The 15,632-nt window shown below is 42.9% G+C and overlaps 1 protein-coding gene and 1 long non-coding RNA gene across 4 annotated transcripts in view; one reads left to right on the forward strand and one right to left on the reverse strand.

Moving 5' to 3' along the window:
* Positions 1-15,632, forward strand: part of LOC132210893 (uncharacterized) — a 297,035-nt gene that overhangs the window by 227,984 nt on the left and 53,419 nt on the right. The window lies entirely within an intron of this gene.
* The window catches only part of LOC125462404 (uncharacterized), a 347,507-nt gene that overhangs the window by 199,315 nt on the left and 132,560 nt on the right, over positions 1-15,632 (reverse strand). The window contains exon 21 of the mRNA XM_059653886.1: positions 7,573-7,742. Coding sequence (XP_059509869.1) covers positions 7,573-7,742 — 170 coding nt within the window. The remainder of the gene's footprint in view (positions 1-7,572; positions 7,743-15,632) is intronic.

Here is a 15,632-nt window from a genome sequence, read left to right on the forward strand (position 1 = left end):
GGAGAGTAAAATAAGGGAATAAAATTGAACTTTGCAGTCATGTTTACTAAGCTAACCATAATGGGCTCTGTAACCAGTCAATTCACATAAATATCATTACTTCTGGGTCAGAGGTGCTGAATTCAACTTCAGGTGGGCTGTAAAATGGGTAATAGCAGTTCAGTCATGGAGATTTTGACCGTCTCCGGCTGGATTTTATGAGGAGGTTATTCCCCATTCTCTACGTCAAGAGGGTTGCAAAATTTTTCAAGTGTCTATCATTTACACGCAACAGGTGAGCAACAAAAAGGAAGTTTGTTGACTTAAATTTAGCTCACAACTGGCATTTTTATGTTGCTGTCATAGAGCAAAAGCAATTTAAATAGCTGCCTAGTAATGTTTGAGTATTGCTGAAAAATGGCACATGTTGAAGATGATTTTTGGCTTTCACTCAGCAGGTTTAAAATACAACCAATTCTTAAAGGGAACAATTTATACTGCAAGTTCAGTAACATGTCCCTATTGCTATTATACTCAATGGATTAAAGCCAAATTCATTCACAAAAATCATATTCCAGCTAAACGCACATACTGTTTTGGTGATTAATCTGATCAGTTGTCCAACATTTCAATGAGGGACAAGTGAAGCCAATCAATTCAGACACAAACATGCTGCAATTAATTCAAATATCCATGTATTGTGGCTTTGAGAGTTTGGCAAATGCTCATTAAAATTATGTTTGGCTCCAGTTATTGTTTTCAAAGCAAGTTATTAGCTTGCTCATTGGAAATTAAAGTGTCTAGGTCTCAGCTTTAAAGAAAACAGAGGCTATGTGTAGTGTCAGATTTGTTTTGATGCAGAGTTGAGTAGATGTAGGTAGGTGCATGGCAGAAGTGGAGATCAGAATTTTACCAAGCCTTTGGAAATGGCCGGGAAGTCGGAAGCCTGGAAAAGTGGTGTGGGAATAGTGCACCCAATGTCAACCTGTGACAATGCCAAGATGGCATTAAAACCACTGCTTCCGATCGCTCCATGCTCCAATGGGGATGCCCATTGCTGCAGGGTGAACATGGTGGGGGGAGTTGGGGGCGGGGGGCGGGGGTTGTTCATTAACCAGTGAAGGTTCATGGCTTTCCAATGAGGAGCACCAGGGTGGGGCTCCTTTTGGGAACCCATCAGTTCACAGAGGTGCTCTGAGTGGCCAAGGTAACTCCACACTCCCACAGATCATGAGGGCCTGCCAGATGACCCCTGGCATCACCAGACTCCACTTATCACTCTTCACGTGTGCCCGGTGATTGATGCCGCTGCATCCTGCGGTCTCAGCATAAACCACTGTAAGTGGTCAGGCTGCTGGACTGTGACCCTCCGGTTAGCCTGGTTACTCAGGGAATAACAGCTGTTCATAGCAGGGGCGATGGTCACCAAATTGGATGCCACTGGGAAGGTGCCTCTGGAGGGTCCCGTTTCCTGCCTGAACAGGACAGCCTCCCGCTTTCAGCCTGTGCCAGGACCTCAATTCAATTCAATGCCGAGATTTACTTACTTCCTTACTACAATTTACAATATCCAGGGTCTGTAACATTTCTGTGAATGCCTGGACTAACCCACACAGTGACCTTCAATGTCTCTTGCATTGACTTGTGGACAGTTCGCTGTTCCAGCAGGTGAACAAGAACCGGAAGGCACTTACTATTGATTCCATGATTATCCAGGACTTCCATTTTTGCACCCCTCCTATGAGCTGAATTCATAATGATTCATTGCTGAATTGATTCTGAAGATTAATGCTGAGCAAACACAATGCCAAAGCTTTTTTCACACTTGCAAAACACAAAACACAATGCCAACTGTTAAATGTGATTCCATGATTTGGGCAACACCTGTTGAACAATCCGATTGTGTTAACTCCCAATTGAAAATAATTAGTTGAGTTCCTCATGTGGTCCATTCATACTTGCTAAAAGTGGCAGGTAACAACTCATTCTTTGAGAACGACCAAACCTTATGCTTTCTTTCCTAAATTACCCTGTAGCCTGACAGCCCATAATATCTTGGCCAGTCAACAGCTAATTTAACAACTAGTCAGTGAAGTATAAATTGTTGTGGTCGCTTGAAATTTGGCATTCTTGCATCAGTCCTGATGAGTCCAAGCAGCTAAAGTTGGTGGGCATGTTTCTGTATTCAACTGCTATACTATTGAGTGACTGCTTTGCAAATTGCATATAAAGTTCCTGTGTTGTATTCTGATTTCTGTTCCAAGTGTTCCTGGAAAATGACCAGGCAGGCAATGACTGCTGCAGATGTGGGCTCGAGATGTAAACAGCTGCTCTTTATTTATACATTGATTCGCTCATGTAATCTAAAGTCAGTTGTAATTTTATTCCTGCATTGAATTTATTCATTGGCCGAGCTATCTCACAGGCTAGTCAAGTCAACAACCTGACACAGTCATACTCACAGAATCATACCTTACAAACACCACCATCACCGTCCCTGGATATATCCTGTCCCACCAGCAGGCAGAACCAGCAGAGGTTGTGACAATCAGGTATACAATCAGGAGGGTGTTTCCCTATGAGTCTTCAACATTTGACTCCAGATCCCATGAAATTTCATGGTATCAGGTCAAACATGAGCAAGGAAACCTCCTGCCGATTACCACATAATGGCCCCATCTCCCTTCTCAACCCTGGGCTGTTGAATCAGTACTCCTCCATGTGAAACTCCAATTGGAGGAAGCACTAGGTACGGCAAGGGTACAGAATGTACTCTGGGTGAGGGATTTGAATGTTCACCACCTAAAGTGTCTCCGCAGCAGTACCAGAGATTGAGCTGGTCAGATCCAAAAGGACATAACTGTTAGACTGGGTCTGTAGCAGGTGGTGAGGGAACGAACAAGAGGTAAAAACATACTTGACTTCATCCTTACCAATCTGCCAACTGCAATTGTATCTGTCCATGACAGTATTAGTGAGGGTGACCATCGCACAATCCTTGTAGAGACAAAGTCCCGTCATCACATTGAGAATAACCTCGATTGTGCTGTGTGGCACTATCACCGTGCTGAATGGGACAGAGTTCAAACAGATCTGACAACTCAAGACTGGGCAATCAAGGCACTGAGAACCATCAACAGCAGCAGAATAGTACTCCAGCACAATCTGCAAACTCATGGCCTGACACATCATCCACTCCACCACCATCATCAAGCCATGGGATCAACTAATGTGGTGTCAACCTGGTGAAGACACACCAAAGCACTACAAACGCAACAAACAGTCTATGCAGCAAGTGACGGACAGAGCAAAGCGACCCCACAACCAAAGGATCAGATCTAAGCTCTGCATCCTGCCACATCCAGTTGTGAATGGTGGGGGACAACTAAACAACTCACTGGAGGAGGAGGCTCCACAAATATCCCCATCCTCAATAATAGAAGGGCCCAGTGCATCAGTGCAAAAGGTAAGGCTGAAGCATTCACAATAATTTTCCAACAAAAGTACTGTTCTGGGGGAATGTTTGGTGCTGTTTAGTTAAATGCCAGATTATTAGGTGATGTAATTTCCAGAAGATACAATGAGGAGCTATCACTACAAGTGAGAGCTTATTCACCTACATTAACTCTCACACATACGATGGTCAACTCACAGCATCACATTAAAATTTTCTGACAAATTCCCCAGCTGTGAAAAGCACTCATCTTAACCCTGGGAAATCAGCAGAGGAGTTTCTCAGGGTATTACCCTAGGCCCAACTATCTTCACCTATTTTATCAACGGCCATCTCTCCATTTAGAGGGAATGTTTACTGATGAGTACACAAACCTTCCGAACCACTCATGACTCCTCAGATACCAAAAACAGTTCCTATGTTCATGCAGCAAGACCAGGGCTACATTCAGGCTTCAGTTTTTAAGTACCAAATAACGTTCACATCACACAAGTGTCAGCCAATTGCCAACACCAACAAAAGTCTGACCACCTCCCCTTGATGTTCAAGGGAATTACAATTGTTGTATTCCCTACCGTCAGCGTACAGAAGCAAGAGCAGCCGATACATGAGATCACAATCCCTTCCAAGATCATCCTGACTTGGAACTATATCACCGTTCTTTCACTGTTACTGCATTAAAGATCCTGGAACTATCTCTAATACTCCCTTTCTAACAGCACTATGGATTGTACTTACACTATGCAGACTGCAACAGCTCAAGCAATGGGTTCAGCAGCACATTCTAAGGGAAATTTGGAATGGGCAATAAACGCTGGCCCAGCGACGGGTGTCTGCAACTGATGGATAATTATTTTCACAAAAACTTGCATTGCCAATTGGAGTACTCCGAGTAGATCTGCTCACCACATCTCAAGAAGGATATATTAGCCTCGGAGGGAGTACGACCTAGCTTCATAAGAATGATACCCGCTCTTCAGGGGTTATGAGGTGAGATTATACAAATTATGCCTGCTTTCTCTAGAATTTAATAGGCAAGGGGATGACCTGACCAAAATCTTCATGATATTAGCAGGAAAGGACAGGATAGATGAAGTATTTCCACTGGTTGGGGATTCTAGAAAAAATATAGTCTGGGAATTAGGGCCAGACCATCCAGGAGCGATGTTAGGAAACACTTCTGCATGAGAAAGGATGATAGCAATTTGGACGCTGGATCAGTTATTAATTTTGAATCTGAGATACATTTTTTGTTAAGCCAAAAGGTATTAAGGGATATGGGTCAAAGGCAGATATATGGAATTAGGCCACAGATCAGCCAAGATCCCAATGAATGGCAGAACAAGCTCGACGGTCTGAAATGGCCTGCTCCTGTTCCTATATCTTGCGTTTCTACAACGAGCATGAAAAGAAAAATAGAGACACTTCAGCTTGATGTAGCCTAATTCGCAAAACTCAAAGAGAAAACTACTAAATTGGCTACAATTCAAGAAATTAATAGTAAGGAAAACTTCCAGCTGAATTATGCATCTGTGCCTTTCATTGGCAGCTTCTCACGCATTTGTAAACCCATAGCAGATTACTCTTGATGTTTCACTGCATTTCATCTCATAAGGGAGTTTTACTTATCATCCAGCTGCGGTATACTGCTCTGGCAGCCCACAGTCTAATTGAACTACATGTTTTGCAGTTACATCGGAAAATAAAAGTCATGACGCACCGGCTATGAATTTAACTGCTCCTACTTATCACAAGACAGGGAGAAAGGGAGGCGGTTAAAATAACCTGCATCTGTTAACATTATCCACTCCATTTCCTACGCACTGTGTCCCCACGTTAACCTCCCTTTATTGAGCCTTCATCACCCACCATTTGATTTTTTAATTCATTCACCGGATGAGGCCATCACTGGCTAGGCAACATTTATTACCCACCCCTAATTGCACAGAGGGCAGTTAAGAGTCAACCACATTGCACAACAGTACCAACCTTTCCACCCTGCTGTCAGTGGCTCAGCTGATTACTCCCTCGCCCCTTGGTCACAAGGTGCCAAGTTCAAGTCCCATTCTGTTTCCTAAACACAAAAGTCAAGGTTTTTGCTCCTGTGCAGGACTGAGGGACTACTGCACTGTTAGGAGATACCTCTTATTGGGTGAGAAGTAATACTGAGGGCTCTGTTTGCCTTGTCCAGCAGGTAAATAAAATTCACTATTATGCAGAGCGGGAGACAGTTGCTGACACCTGTGACTGCCAGGGGCTGAAGGTTTGGAAGAACCAAGCGGAATAGTAAAGCTCAGCTGAGCAAGAAGAAACAGCGGCCAGTGAGCTACGCTCCTTCTCAGCCCAGTGTCCTCCTCTGAACTACATTCAGTCAAGTCCAGCATCTCAGACAAGGCTCCCCAGCAACAGCAGGCGATATTTAACACAACGTTAAGCACCAAAGGCACAAACCGCTTGTTTTACAAGACAGACAGAAAACTGGGACTTATTTCAAATAAAAGCAGGTGATTTAAACACAATGCCCTGCCTAATACTCATCATAGAGGCGCACAGCAAGAATAAGGACTCTTTGATCCAACCAGTCCATGCCAACCACAATCCCAAACTAAACGAGCCCATCTGCCTCTGCTTGGCTGATATCCCTCCAAACACTTCTTATTTGCACACTTACGCAAGTGTCTTTTAAATGTTGTAATTGTACCCACATCCACCACTTCCTCTGGAAGTTCATTCCACACACGAACCACACTCTGTACAAAAAAACTGCCCCATGTCTTTTTTTAAATCTTTCTCCTCTCATGTTAAAAATATGTCGCCTGGTGTGGAAATCCCCCACTCTGAGGGAAAAGGCATCTGCCATTCACGTTATCTATACCCCTCATGATTTTATTGTTCAAGTCGGTCACATAAAAATACAGCGTATTGAGCAATTATCACATTGCCATCTCTGAGAGATTGAGGTGTATGTAATAGTTGCTATGGCTTCCCACTTAGTAATGCTAATAGAAACTTCGAATATACTTCTCTCGTATATCAGAATTGATCTTTCTCTATAGCTGTAACATGCTATTCTGCATTCTGTTCTGCTACCCTGATGTACTCAATGTAAGGCATGAGTTAGCAAAACAAAACATTTCACTGTATCTTGGTACCTGTGACAATAATAAATCAAATCAAATCTCTAGCTGTAAGCTGCTTCAGAGCTGTCATGTATCATGCGACATAAATGCAAGCCTTGAGTTTACTAGTTGTCAGAAATTAATCCTATGTGAGCCTGGCTGTGAACCCCTGCCCCTTGTTAACTGTCCCTCCAACCAAGAGGTCAATCAAGCCAGGAGACTGCAGCATTTGGTGTTAATGAAGCCTTGGCCTCAGTGGGCTTTTAACCAGGGACTAGAACCCAATGACCTGCCTAACATTTATGGTGCAATCTCTAAGTGTATTGTTGTCTTGTTAGTCCCATAGGGCTGCTTTCTCATTTGGGGGAGATGACTGGCAGTAAGTTTAACCTGACGGTCACCACACCTTGGATGAGGGGAGAGGTTGAGAATGGGAAATTTCATGGTAACCTCAGACATCATGGGAATTGAAAACATGCAGTTGGCATGCTTAATCACAAACCAGCCATTCAGCTGAGCTAATTAATCCCGTAAAAATCCGAGAGAACTGCGGACACTGTACACCAGGAACAAAGACAGAAATTGCTGGAAAAGCTCAGCAGGTCTAGCAGCATCTGTGAAAATAAGATCAGAGTTAATGTTTCGGATCCGGTCACCCTTCCTCAGTTCTCCAGCAACTTCTGTTTTTGTTCCTAATTAATTCTGTGGCTGCCAAGTTACGTCTTTACATAAGTTACATCAAAACCTGCAATCTAGTTTACAGCAGAATCGAGTTTCTAACGGAGTTGTTGTCCAAGTGGCATAAATTGCTTTAAGTTGCTTGGATGTCGGAGGATTAGTAACAGGAAGGTTATAAGGAAGAGCCTGCATCAAAAAGTTTCAGTTCTGTCCTTGTAGTGGTTGTTAATGATGAATGGGTATTGATCTACTCCAAAGCAGCTGTGCAGTACATTTTTGAACCAGGATCTGCCCGAGTCTCACTTTTTTTAAAACCTATCCAGTACAACGAGGAAGAGATACCTGAGGAACGTAGGAGTACGCTGCCTCTAGCAGATATTGCTGTAGTCCTCTGTCCCGCTTTATTAACATGACAGAAGCTTCAGCAGGGCCAGAGAGCGGAAACGCAGGGCCAGAGGTTCCCAATGGATAGGACATTTCGGAACAAATCTGCCATCCAATTTGTCTGGAGACTGCAGAGAAACAAAATGTCATTTGTAAATCTTGTGTAGGCGTGATACACAAAACTGAACTGTTGCACATCCCTATGACTCACCAGATGCATGCTACAATGGGTGTAATGCTGCTGAAGGCAATGATTTCGGTATTTTTGTCTTTCAAGCAAAGTTTATGTACATGCCAGCAATCAAGCTGAATAAAGGGAAATATTCAGGAAACATATTTGACCAAACACATTAGTAAATGGAGCTATTAAACTGAGCAACTCAGTGAACTCACCAACATTGTAGTGGTGCTGTTTGAACATCTGCAGCTGTATTTTAGTGTAAAGGTCTCACATACTAGCATCTCAGGAAATATCATAGAATCCCTATTGTATAGAAGCAGGCAGCAGGGTTTTGGTTGCCTCTACAATCCTTTCTCATGAAAGAAGTGTAATGTGTACTTAAATCAATTTGAGCAGCACAGTGGCCCAGTGGCTAGTGTTGCTGCCTCACAGCACCAGGTACCTGGGTGCAATTCCAGTTTTAGGTAACTGTGTGGAATTTACATGTCCCACCCGTGTCTCAATGTGTTTTCCTCCAGGTGCTCTGGTTTCCTCCCACAGTCCAAAGATGTGCAGATTAGGTGGATTGGCCAGGCTAAATTGCCCGTAGTGTGCAGGTAAGGAGGGTTAGCCATGGGAATTGCAGGATTATAGGCTAGTAGGGTGGGTCTGGGTAGGACGCTCTTCAGAAGGTCAGTGTGGACTCAATGGGTTGAATGGCCTCTTTCCACACTGTAGGGGTTCTGTTGCACTACCGCCTCACCCATTTATTCAGCTCGTCCTTTAAACGTTGGAATACAGAGCCTGTTAGCGGAAAAAAGGACACAGCTTTAATGTTGACACACTCACTGTCAGTGTGTATATCCTTGTCCAATCAGGGCACTAAAGGTGATTTCTGAGCACACTCAGAAGATCTGCTCCAATAATACTTTTGAGAAACGAACAGCACCAGAGGACTGCTGGATAACCAACAATATAAAATTTTTTTGGGGCGGGGGATGGCTGGAGAATTGCAGCCCAATCACCCTCTCCTCAGCCACGTGAAAAAGAATGGATTCCTGACTGAAAGAGAAAATAGAAGACATCCAAATGAGGAATATGTTAAAAAACAGATTTCAAAACAGAAAATCCTGCTTGACCAACCTTCTTGGATTTGTGAGAGGGCAATAGAGCTGTCATGGTAATGTGGTAGATATGGTGTATCTGGATGTTCCAAAGGACATCAATAAGCCACCTGATCACAGACGAATGAATAATGTCACAGAATGTGGAATGAGTTGTAAAACATTGAAAAGTACAGCACAGGGACCGGCCCATCAGCCCATGATGTTGTGCGAAACGTGACGCTAAACTAAACCCTTCTGCCTGCCTTTGGTCCATTTCCCTCCACTCTTTGCATATTCAGTCACTTTTCTAAAAGCCCCTTAAATACCCCCATTGTACCTGCCTCCACCACCATCCCTGGCAGCATGTTCCAGCCAGCTACCCCTCTCTGGGTAAAAAAAAACTTGCCTCTCACATCTCCTTTGAACTTACCCCCCCCCCTCACCTTAAATGCATGCCCCCTTGGATTAAACATTCCAACTCTGGGAAAAAGATTCTGACCTTCAACCTTATCTGCGCATCTCATAATTTTATAGATTTCTGTTAGGTCTCCTCTCTGCTGTTCCAGAGAAAATAACCTGGTTTTCCTAGCCTCTCCTTATAGCTCACCATACAGAGTTGGTACTTTTGATAGGAAGAATAGAGGGCTCATGTATTGTTAAAAAGTTGTGTCGTTCCTTTAAGAGAAAGTGTTTTCCTAAGCTTAGTCATTTAAACAGAACAAAAAATGTCTGTCTATATGTAGCTGAAGATGTACAGCCAGTTCTGAAACGGAAACATGTATCTGTTGGCTGTGTGATCGGAAACCTTAGGTTGTTTTGATGTTTTGGCAATGAGCTGGAATCAGCCAATTAATTTAAACCAGGCACTCAGCAATTGAAGATAATAAAATGTGAGGCTGGATGAACACAGCAGGCCCAGCAGCATCTCAGGAGCACAAAAGCTGACGTTTCGGGCCTAGACCCTTCATCAGACCCAGGGTCTAGGCCCGAAACGTCAGCTTTTGTGCTCCTGAGATGCTGCTGGGCCTGCTGTGTTCATCCAGCCTCACATTTTATTATCTTGGATTCTCCAGCATCTGCAGTTCCCATTATTACTCAACAATTGAAAGCCAATTGAATTTAAATCTTGGATAACAAGGTGTAGAGCTGGAAGAACACAGCAGGCCAAGTAACATCAGAGGAGCAGGAAACCTGACGTTTTGGGTTGAGACCCTTCTTCAGAAATCTTGTTTTGACAACCTCAGATCATTGCTATTGCAAGAAAATTGTTATGTCATCCAAGGTACATAAGGTCAGGAATCACAAGACACCAGGTTATAGTCCAACAGTTTTAATTGAACACACAAGCTTTCCGAGCTTCATTCCTTCATGTGTAAGTGAGAGAGGTAGCATACCTGAGGTTCTCTCAGGACCGTGACTTGAAAGTAATTCAGAGATTCATGTATATATATCAACTAATTAAAGCCTTCTAACTGATTAAAGATTTAACAGCATCTTAGGTTTGTTCAGTAAATCCTCATCAATGTTGTGAACCTTTGATCTTTTACTTATAAATTCTGTGTCTGATACTACCTCTCTCACTAACACCTGAAAAAGGAGTGAAGTTTCGAAAGCTTGTGTTTTCAAATAAACCTGTTGGACTATAACCTGGTGTCATGTGATTTCTGACCTTGTCCACCCCAGTTCAACATCAGCATCTCCTCATCGAGGTATATAAAGGGTGGGGTTTTTGAAAATCGGTGTGAGAGCAAACCACCATTTAAGAAATAAGCACCTAACTCTCACAAGAAATCATTAAGCTCTCTAAGAAAGCACCATCTTATCCATTAAAGGTAAATGTGGCACTTCTAAGAGTCTTCAGAGGGAAAACGTCTCTGACAGCAGGATCAGTGAAAGAAAGGTGTTTATGACTTGAGAACAGCAGAATAAAGAGATCTATGACTAGGACAGTGGAGAAGGCAGAGAATTCAGGAAGATACATTCTGTACGGACTTCGAGAGACTAAGGTTTAATTTTTTTCTTACTACTTAGGTTATATAAATGGGACATATGCTTATTGGAACAGCATGCCAATAGAATTTTGCTCAGTTAGGGAATAGTTAGGAGTTAAAGTGGAATTGTTTAGTTTATTAGTAGTTCAGTTAATTTGATCACTATTAGGGTTAAATAAATAAATTGTTACTTATTACTTATAAAGTGAATATCAAGGATTTTCTTACATTTAACCTCCTCTTCTCTGTAATAGTTTGGCTTAGGAGAGAGTCAAACTGGAGTAACGTCAGCGTTCTGTTGTGGTTTAACCTGAGGGTCACCACATTTCAGGCGAGGAGTGATGTGGAGAAGCAGGGACCTTCATGGTGACCTCAGCCAATGTGGGAATTGAACCTGACTGAGTCCCATTTGTTTGCTACTACTGGAAATAACATGAGAACTGTATCATTCCTGTCTAGATCAGGGCATGGATTAAACTAAAAACAGGTATTCAGCAGGATTGCAATAGGACGTGTGGCAGTGCTATTGTCAAATGAATCATAAAAAGAGGATGAAATCGAAGGAACTTTACTGGAATTGGAAGAAGGGTCAGGACTGTTCAAAATGACTCAATCCTACAATCAACACCAGACAGATTAACCATGTTGGAGATTGTAAAAGTTCTAGCCAAACTGAAGTGATATCAATCTGAGGTTTTATTTTTATAAGATTTGGGAATGAAATGACGTAGTGTTTCACCCACATTCTAAGTTTCATGGTCATCATCAGACTCTTAATTCTGGGTTTTTTTTTACTGAATTCAAATTCCACCATCAGCCCTGGTGGGATTTGAACACATGGTTTCCAGAACTGCTTACAACTCTGGGTAACATTTCCCCACTCTTTAGTTCTAATATCCACAAAACCATCCTGAAATATTTCAGTGGAACCGGGCAGAATTGTGTCATTCATTTCAGCAGAAGATTTGGAGGATGATGTATGGTGAACAAAATGTAGCGCGATTTCTATATTAGGGTACACCAGGCAATGTCTTCACTTGAGCCCTTGCTGACATTGAGCATTTCTTGCTAACTCAGCACTTTCCACTTCTTGGCAAACAGAGAGCCAATGAGGAACTGGAGTAGGCTTTGGTCAAGTGCAATTATTGCAGTTATAACTGGGACAAATGAAACCAACATAAGGTTCCACTTAGAATGAGATAATGCTGCTCCTCAGCAGAATTTAAAAGGCAGAACTTGTGCTGCAGAAGATACACAAAGCAGCACTGTCAACAGTTGTTAATAATGAACTGCATCTCCTTGGAGTCAGCAATGGATGTCTCTAACACCAGTAAGGGCTACAAGTTCCTCCTCTCTTAATGAATGCTCTATGATGATATAGCTTTCCTGCTTCCCATCTGGACGTAGTTTCAAACATCCGCTCAAATGTACTTGTCAGAGGGAAAAGAATTTCGCAATTGATTTGTTAACTTTGCCATGGTTTCAGGCAGTTGGCAGGAAATAAAATGCTTGTAAAAGTTTGGTAAAGAAAATATTGAGTATTAAAAGATGTCTGAATATGAAAAGGCTGCTCTTCCTGCCGCTGAGTGGTCAAAAAAGTACTTGAGTGGAGGAGATCAGGGTGCCTTTGACTATACGGGTATTTTCAGCTTCCAACTTGAAATAATTCCAACGTGGCTGGTCTCCTATCACCAAGTCACCCTTTATTTACACATAAATAGTCCTTGACTTTAGTACTGCGTCATTTAGAGTCAGCTATCAGAGAGTCAGTATCTTTGACACTCCCATTTATATCTGTCAGCCAGGGCTCCCTGATTGGACCAAATTAACAGCCCCAATTAGGAAACTGATAACCTCTGTCCAATTGTTCAATCTTATGGAAAGGGACAAGCAGCTAATTTCAAGCACAGCAAACAATGGGATAATTACAAGAAGAGGTGCAGGCAATATAGGGCTCAGAATGTTGCACTCAAATGCACGCAGTACACTAAACAAGGTAAATGAGCTTGTAGCACAGATTGAAATTGGCGGGTATCATAGAGACTTGGCTGCAAGGGATTCGAGGCTGGGAACTAAATATCCAATGATACAAATCCTGTCGAAAGGACACACAGTTGGACACGATGGTGGAGTTGCCCTGTTAGTAATAAATGAAAATAAATAAATAGCAAGAAGTGATACAGAGTTGGAAGGCATTGAGTCTGTTTGGGTAGAGTTGAGGAACTGCAAAGGAGAAAATTAATTGGAGCTATGTGCAGGGCTCTTAGCAGTAGTCAGGAAGTGGGGAAGAAAATAAATCATGGGGGACTTCAACATGCAGGAGGACTGGGAAAATCAGGTTGATAGCAGATCCCAAGAAAAGAAATTTGTAGAATGTCTGTGGGATAGTTTTTTTGCTGCAGCTTATGGGAGAGCCCATTGAGAAACAAGCATTTCTGGATTTGATGCTGTGTAATGAGGCAGACTTGATTAGACAGGTTAAGGTGGAGGAGCTGCAAGGGAGCATTGACCATAATATGATAGAATTAATCCTGCAGTTTGAGAGGGAGAAGCTTGAATCAGATAAAACAGTATTACAACTCAGTGAAGGTACAAAAACGTGACAGAGGAGCTGACCAGAGCTGATTAGAAGGGCAGTCTTGCAGGAAAGATGGTGGGGCAGCAATGGCAGGAGTTTCTGGGGAAATTTGGGAGATGCAGCAGAAATTCATCCCAAGGATGAATAAACATACTAGCGGAAGGATGAGGTAACCAAGGCTGACAATGGAAGTCAGGGACAACATAAAATCAAAAGAAAATCATACGATGTGGTGAATATTAGTGAGAGGCTAGAGAATTGAGAAGCCTCTATTAACTAACTGAGGATAACTTTTAAAAAGAAACAATAAGTTGTGAGAAGATGAAATATTAGGGTATGCTAACCAGTAATATAAACAGAAGATTGCAAGAGTTTTTGTACTTATATAACAGGCAATAGTGGACACTGGGTCACTGTGGAGAAGGCTGGAGAAGTAATAATAGGGAACAAAGTAATGGTCATGGAGTTGAATAGGCACTTTGTATTAGTCTGCACGGTGAAAGTATACCAGAACATCGAGAGAGTCGGGGCAGAGCTGACTGTGGTGGGCCATCACTAAGAAGGAGGTGCTGGGGAAGCTGAAAGATCTGACGGTGGATAAATCACCCAGACCAGGTGGACTACACCCCAGAATTCTGAAGGAGGTCGCTGAGGAGATTGTATTGAAGCATCGGTGGTGATCTTGCAGGAATGACTGGAGTCAGGGAGAGTTATAGCAGACTGGCAAATGGCTAATGTGCATCCCTGTTTAAGTGGGGAGGGAGGCGGAAGACAGGAAACTATCAGCCGGTTAGCATGACCTCAGTCACTGGTAAGATTTTACGGTCTATTCTTGAGGATGAGATTGTGGAATACTCAGAAATAAACGGTAAAATAGGGCTGAGTCAGCACAACTTCATCAAGGTGGGGAGGGGGTGGGGGGGTCATGCCTGACTGATCTGTTCAAATTCTTTGAGGGGATAATGAGGGCATTAGACAAAGGAGAGAGATGTGCTCTATTGGGATTTCCAGAAGGCCTTTGACAAGATGTAGCATAGGAAGCTGCTAAATAAGACAAGAGCTCATGATGTTAGGAGCAAGGTACCTGCATGGAGAGAGGATCGGTTGCCTGGCAGAAGGCAGACAGTGGGGATAAAGGGGTATTTTTCAGGATGGCAGCCAGTGGCTAGTGAAGTTCCACAGGGATCAGTGTTGGGTCACATTATTCGTTAATGCTCTGGACGAAGGAACTGAGGGCTTTGTGGCTAGGTTTATAGACAACACAAAGGTGGGTGGAGGAGAAGGTAGTATTGAAGAAGTAGGGAGGCTGCAGAAGGACTTGGAAAGGCTTGGAGAGTGGGTAAAGAAGTGGCAAATGGAATACTTGGGAAAGTATGAGGTTGCAAACTTTGATAGGAAGAAAATACAGGAAGAAGACAAGAGAATTGGGTTCAGCAATATATGAGCCATGATAGAAAGGGGAGCAGGCCTGATGGGCTGATTGGCTAATTATGCTCCTGTGTCTTATTGTTTTTTGGGGATTGGTGTGGCGAGTGGGTGGTAGGAGCAAGAGAAGGGAGTCAAGCCACCATCTTGTTGAGGGAAGACTGGGAGCTCCCCCACGGCAGCCCAAGTGAAGAACAAAGACAGCTGCAAACAAAAAGCTGTAAGACAATTGGAAATAAGAGTGCACTGCCTCCATTCTACATAAGAGCTTCAGGATCAGAGGAGCATTCTTATCTGTCATTGGTCGTATATTTTCTTTCTTTGCCGAATCAACCCATGCACCATAAGGTACCAAACTGCTCTTTGTGATCAAAGCAATAAGCTATCTGAAAATTGCTACAATCATCGATTCGATGATTGCAATCCCGCCAGAATCAACAGGAGTAGCTTCAGAGTGAAACCAGAAAATGACTGAAAGTTGCCGCGGGATTTTTCTCTTACTCCAAGCTCCTGGGCAGCAGTAATCTATTTTGATTGTGTTGGCAGTCTTTGTTTACGGGTAACAGCATGGGGGTAGCAGCAGAACCCAAGCTAATATTCCTCCAGTCAGCCTTGTGTTGGGGTAAACTAGTAAGAAATTGACACTGTGTCACCGGCAGTGAGTAAATGCCAACAGAGGGAGTGCCCCCTGTTTGCATCAATGGTGCTGAGCTGAAAATGGCCGAGAGCATCAAATTTCTCTGAGTGACAATCACCAA

Source organism: Stegostoma tigrinum, chromosome 23 (genome assembly GCF_030684315.1).
Source record: "Stegostoma tigrinum isolate sSteTig4 chromosome 23, sSteTig4.hap1, whole genome shotgun sequence".
NCBI lineage: Eukaryota > Metazoa > Chordata > Chondrichthyes > Orectolobiformes > Stegostomatidae > Stegostoma > Stegostoma tigrinum.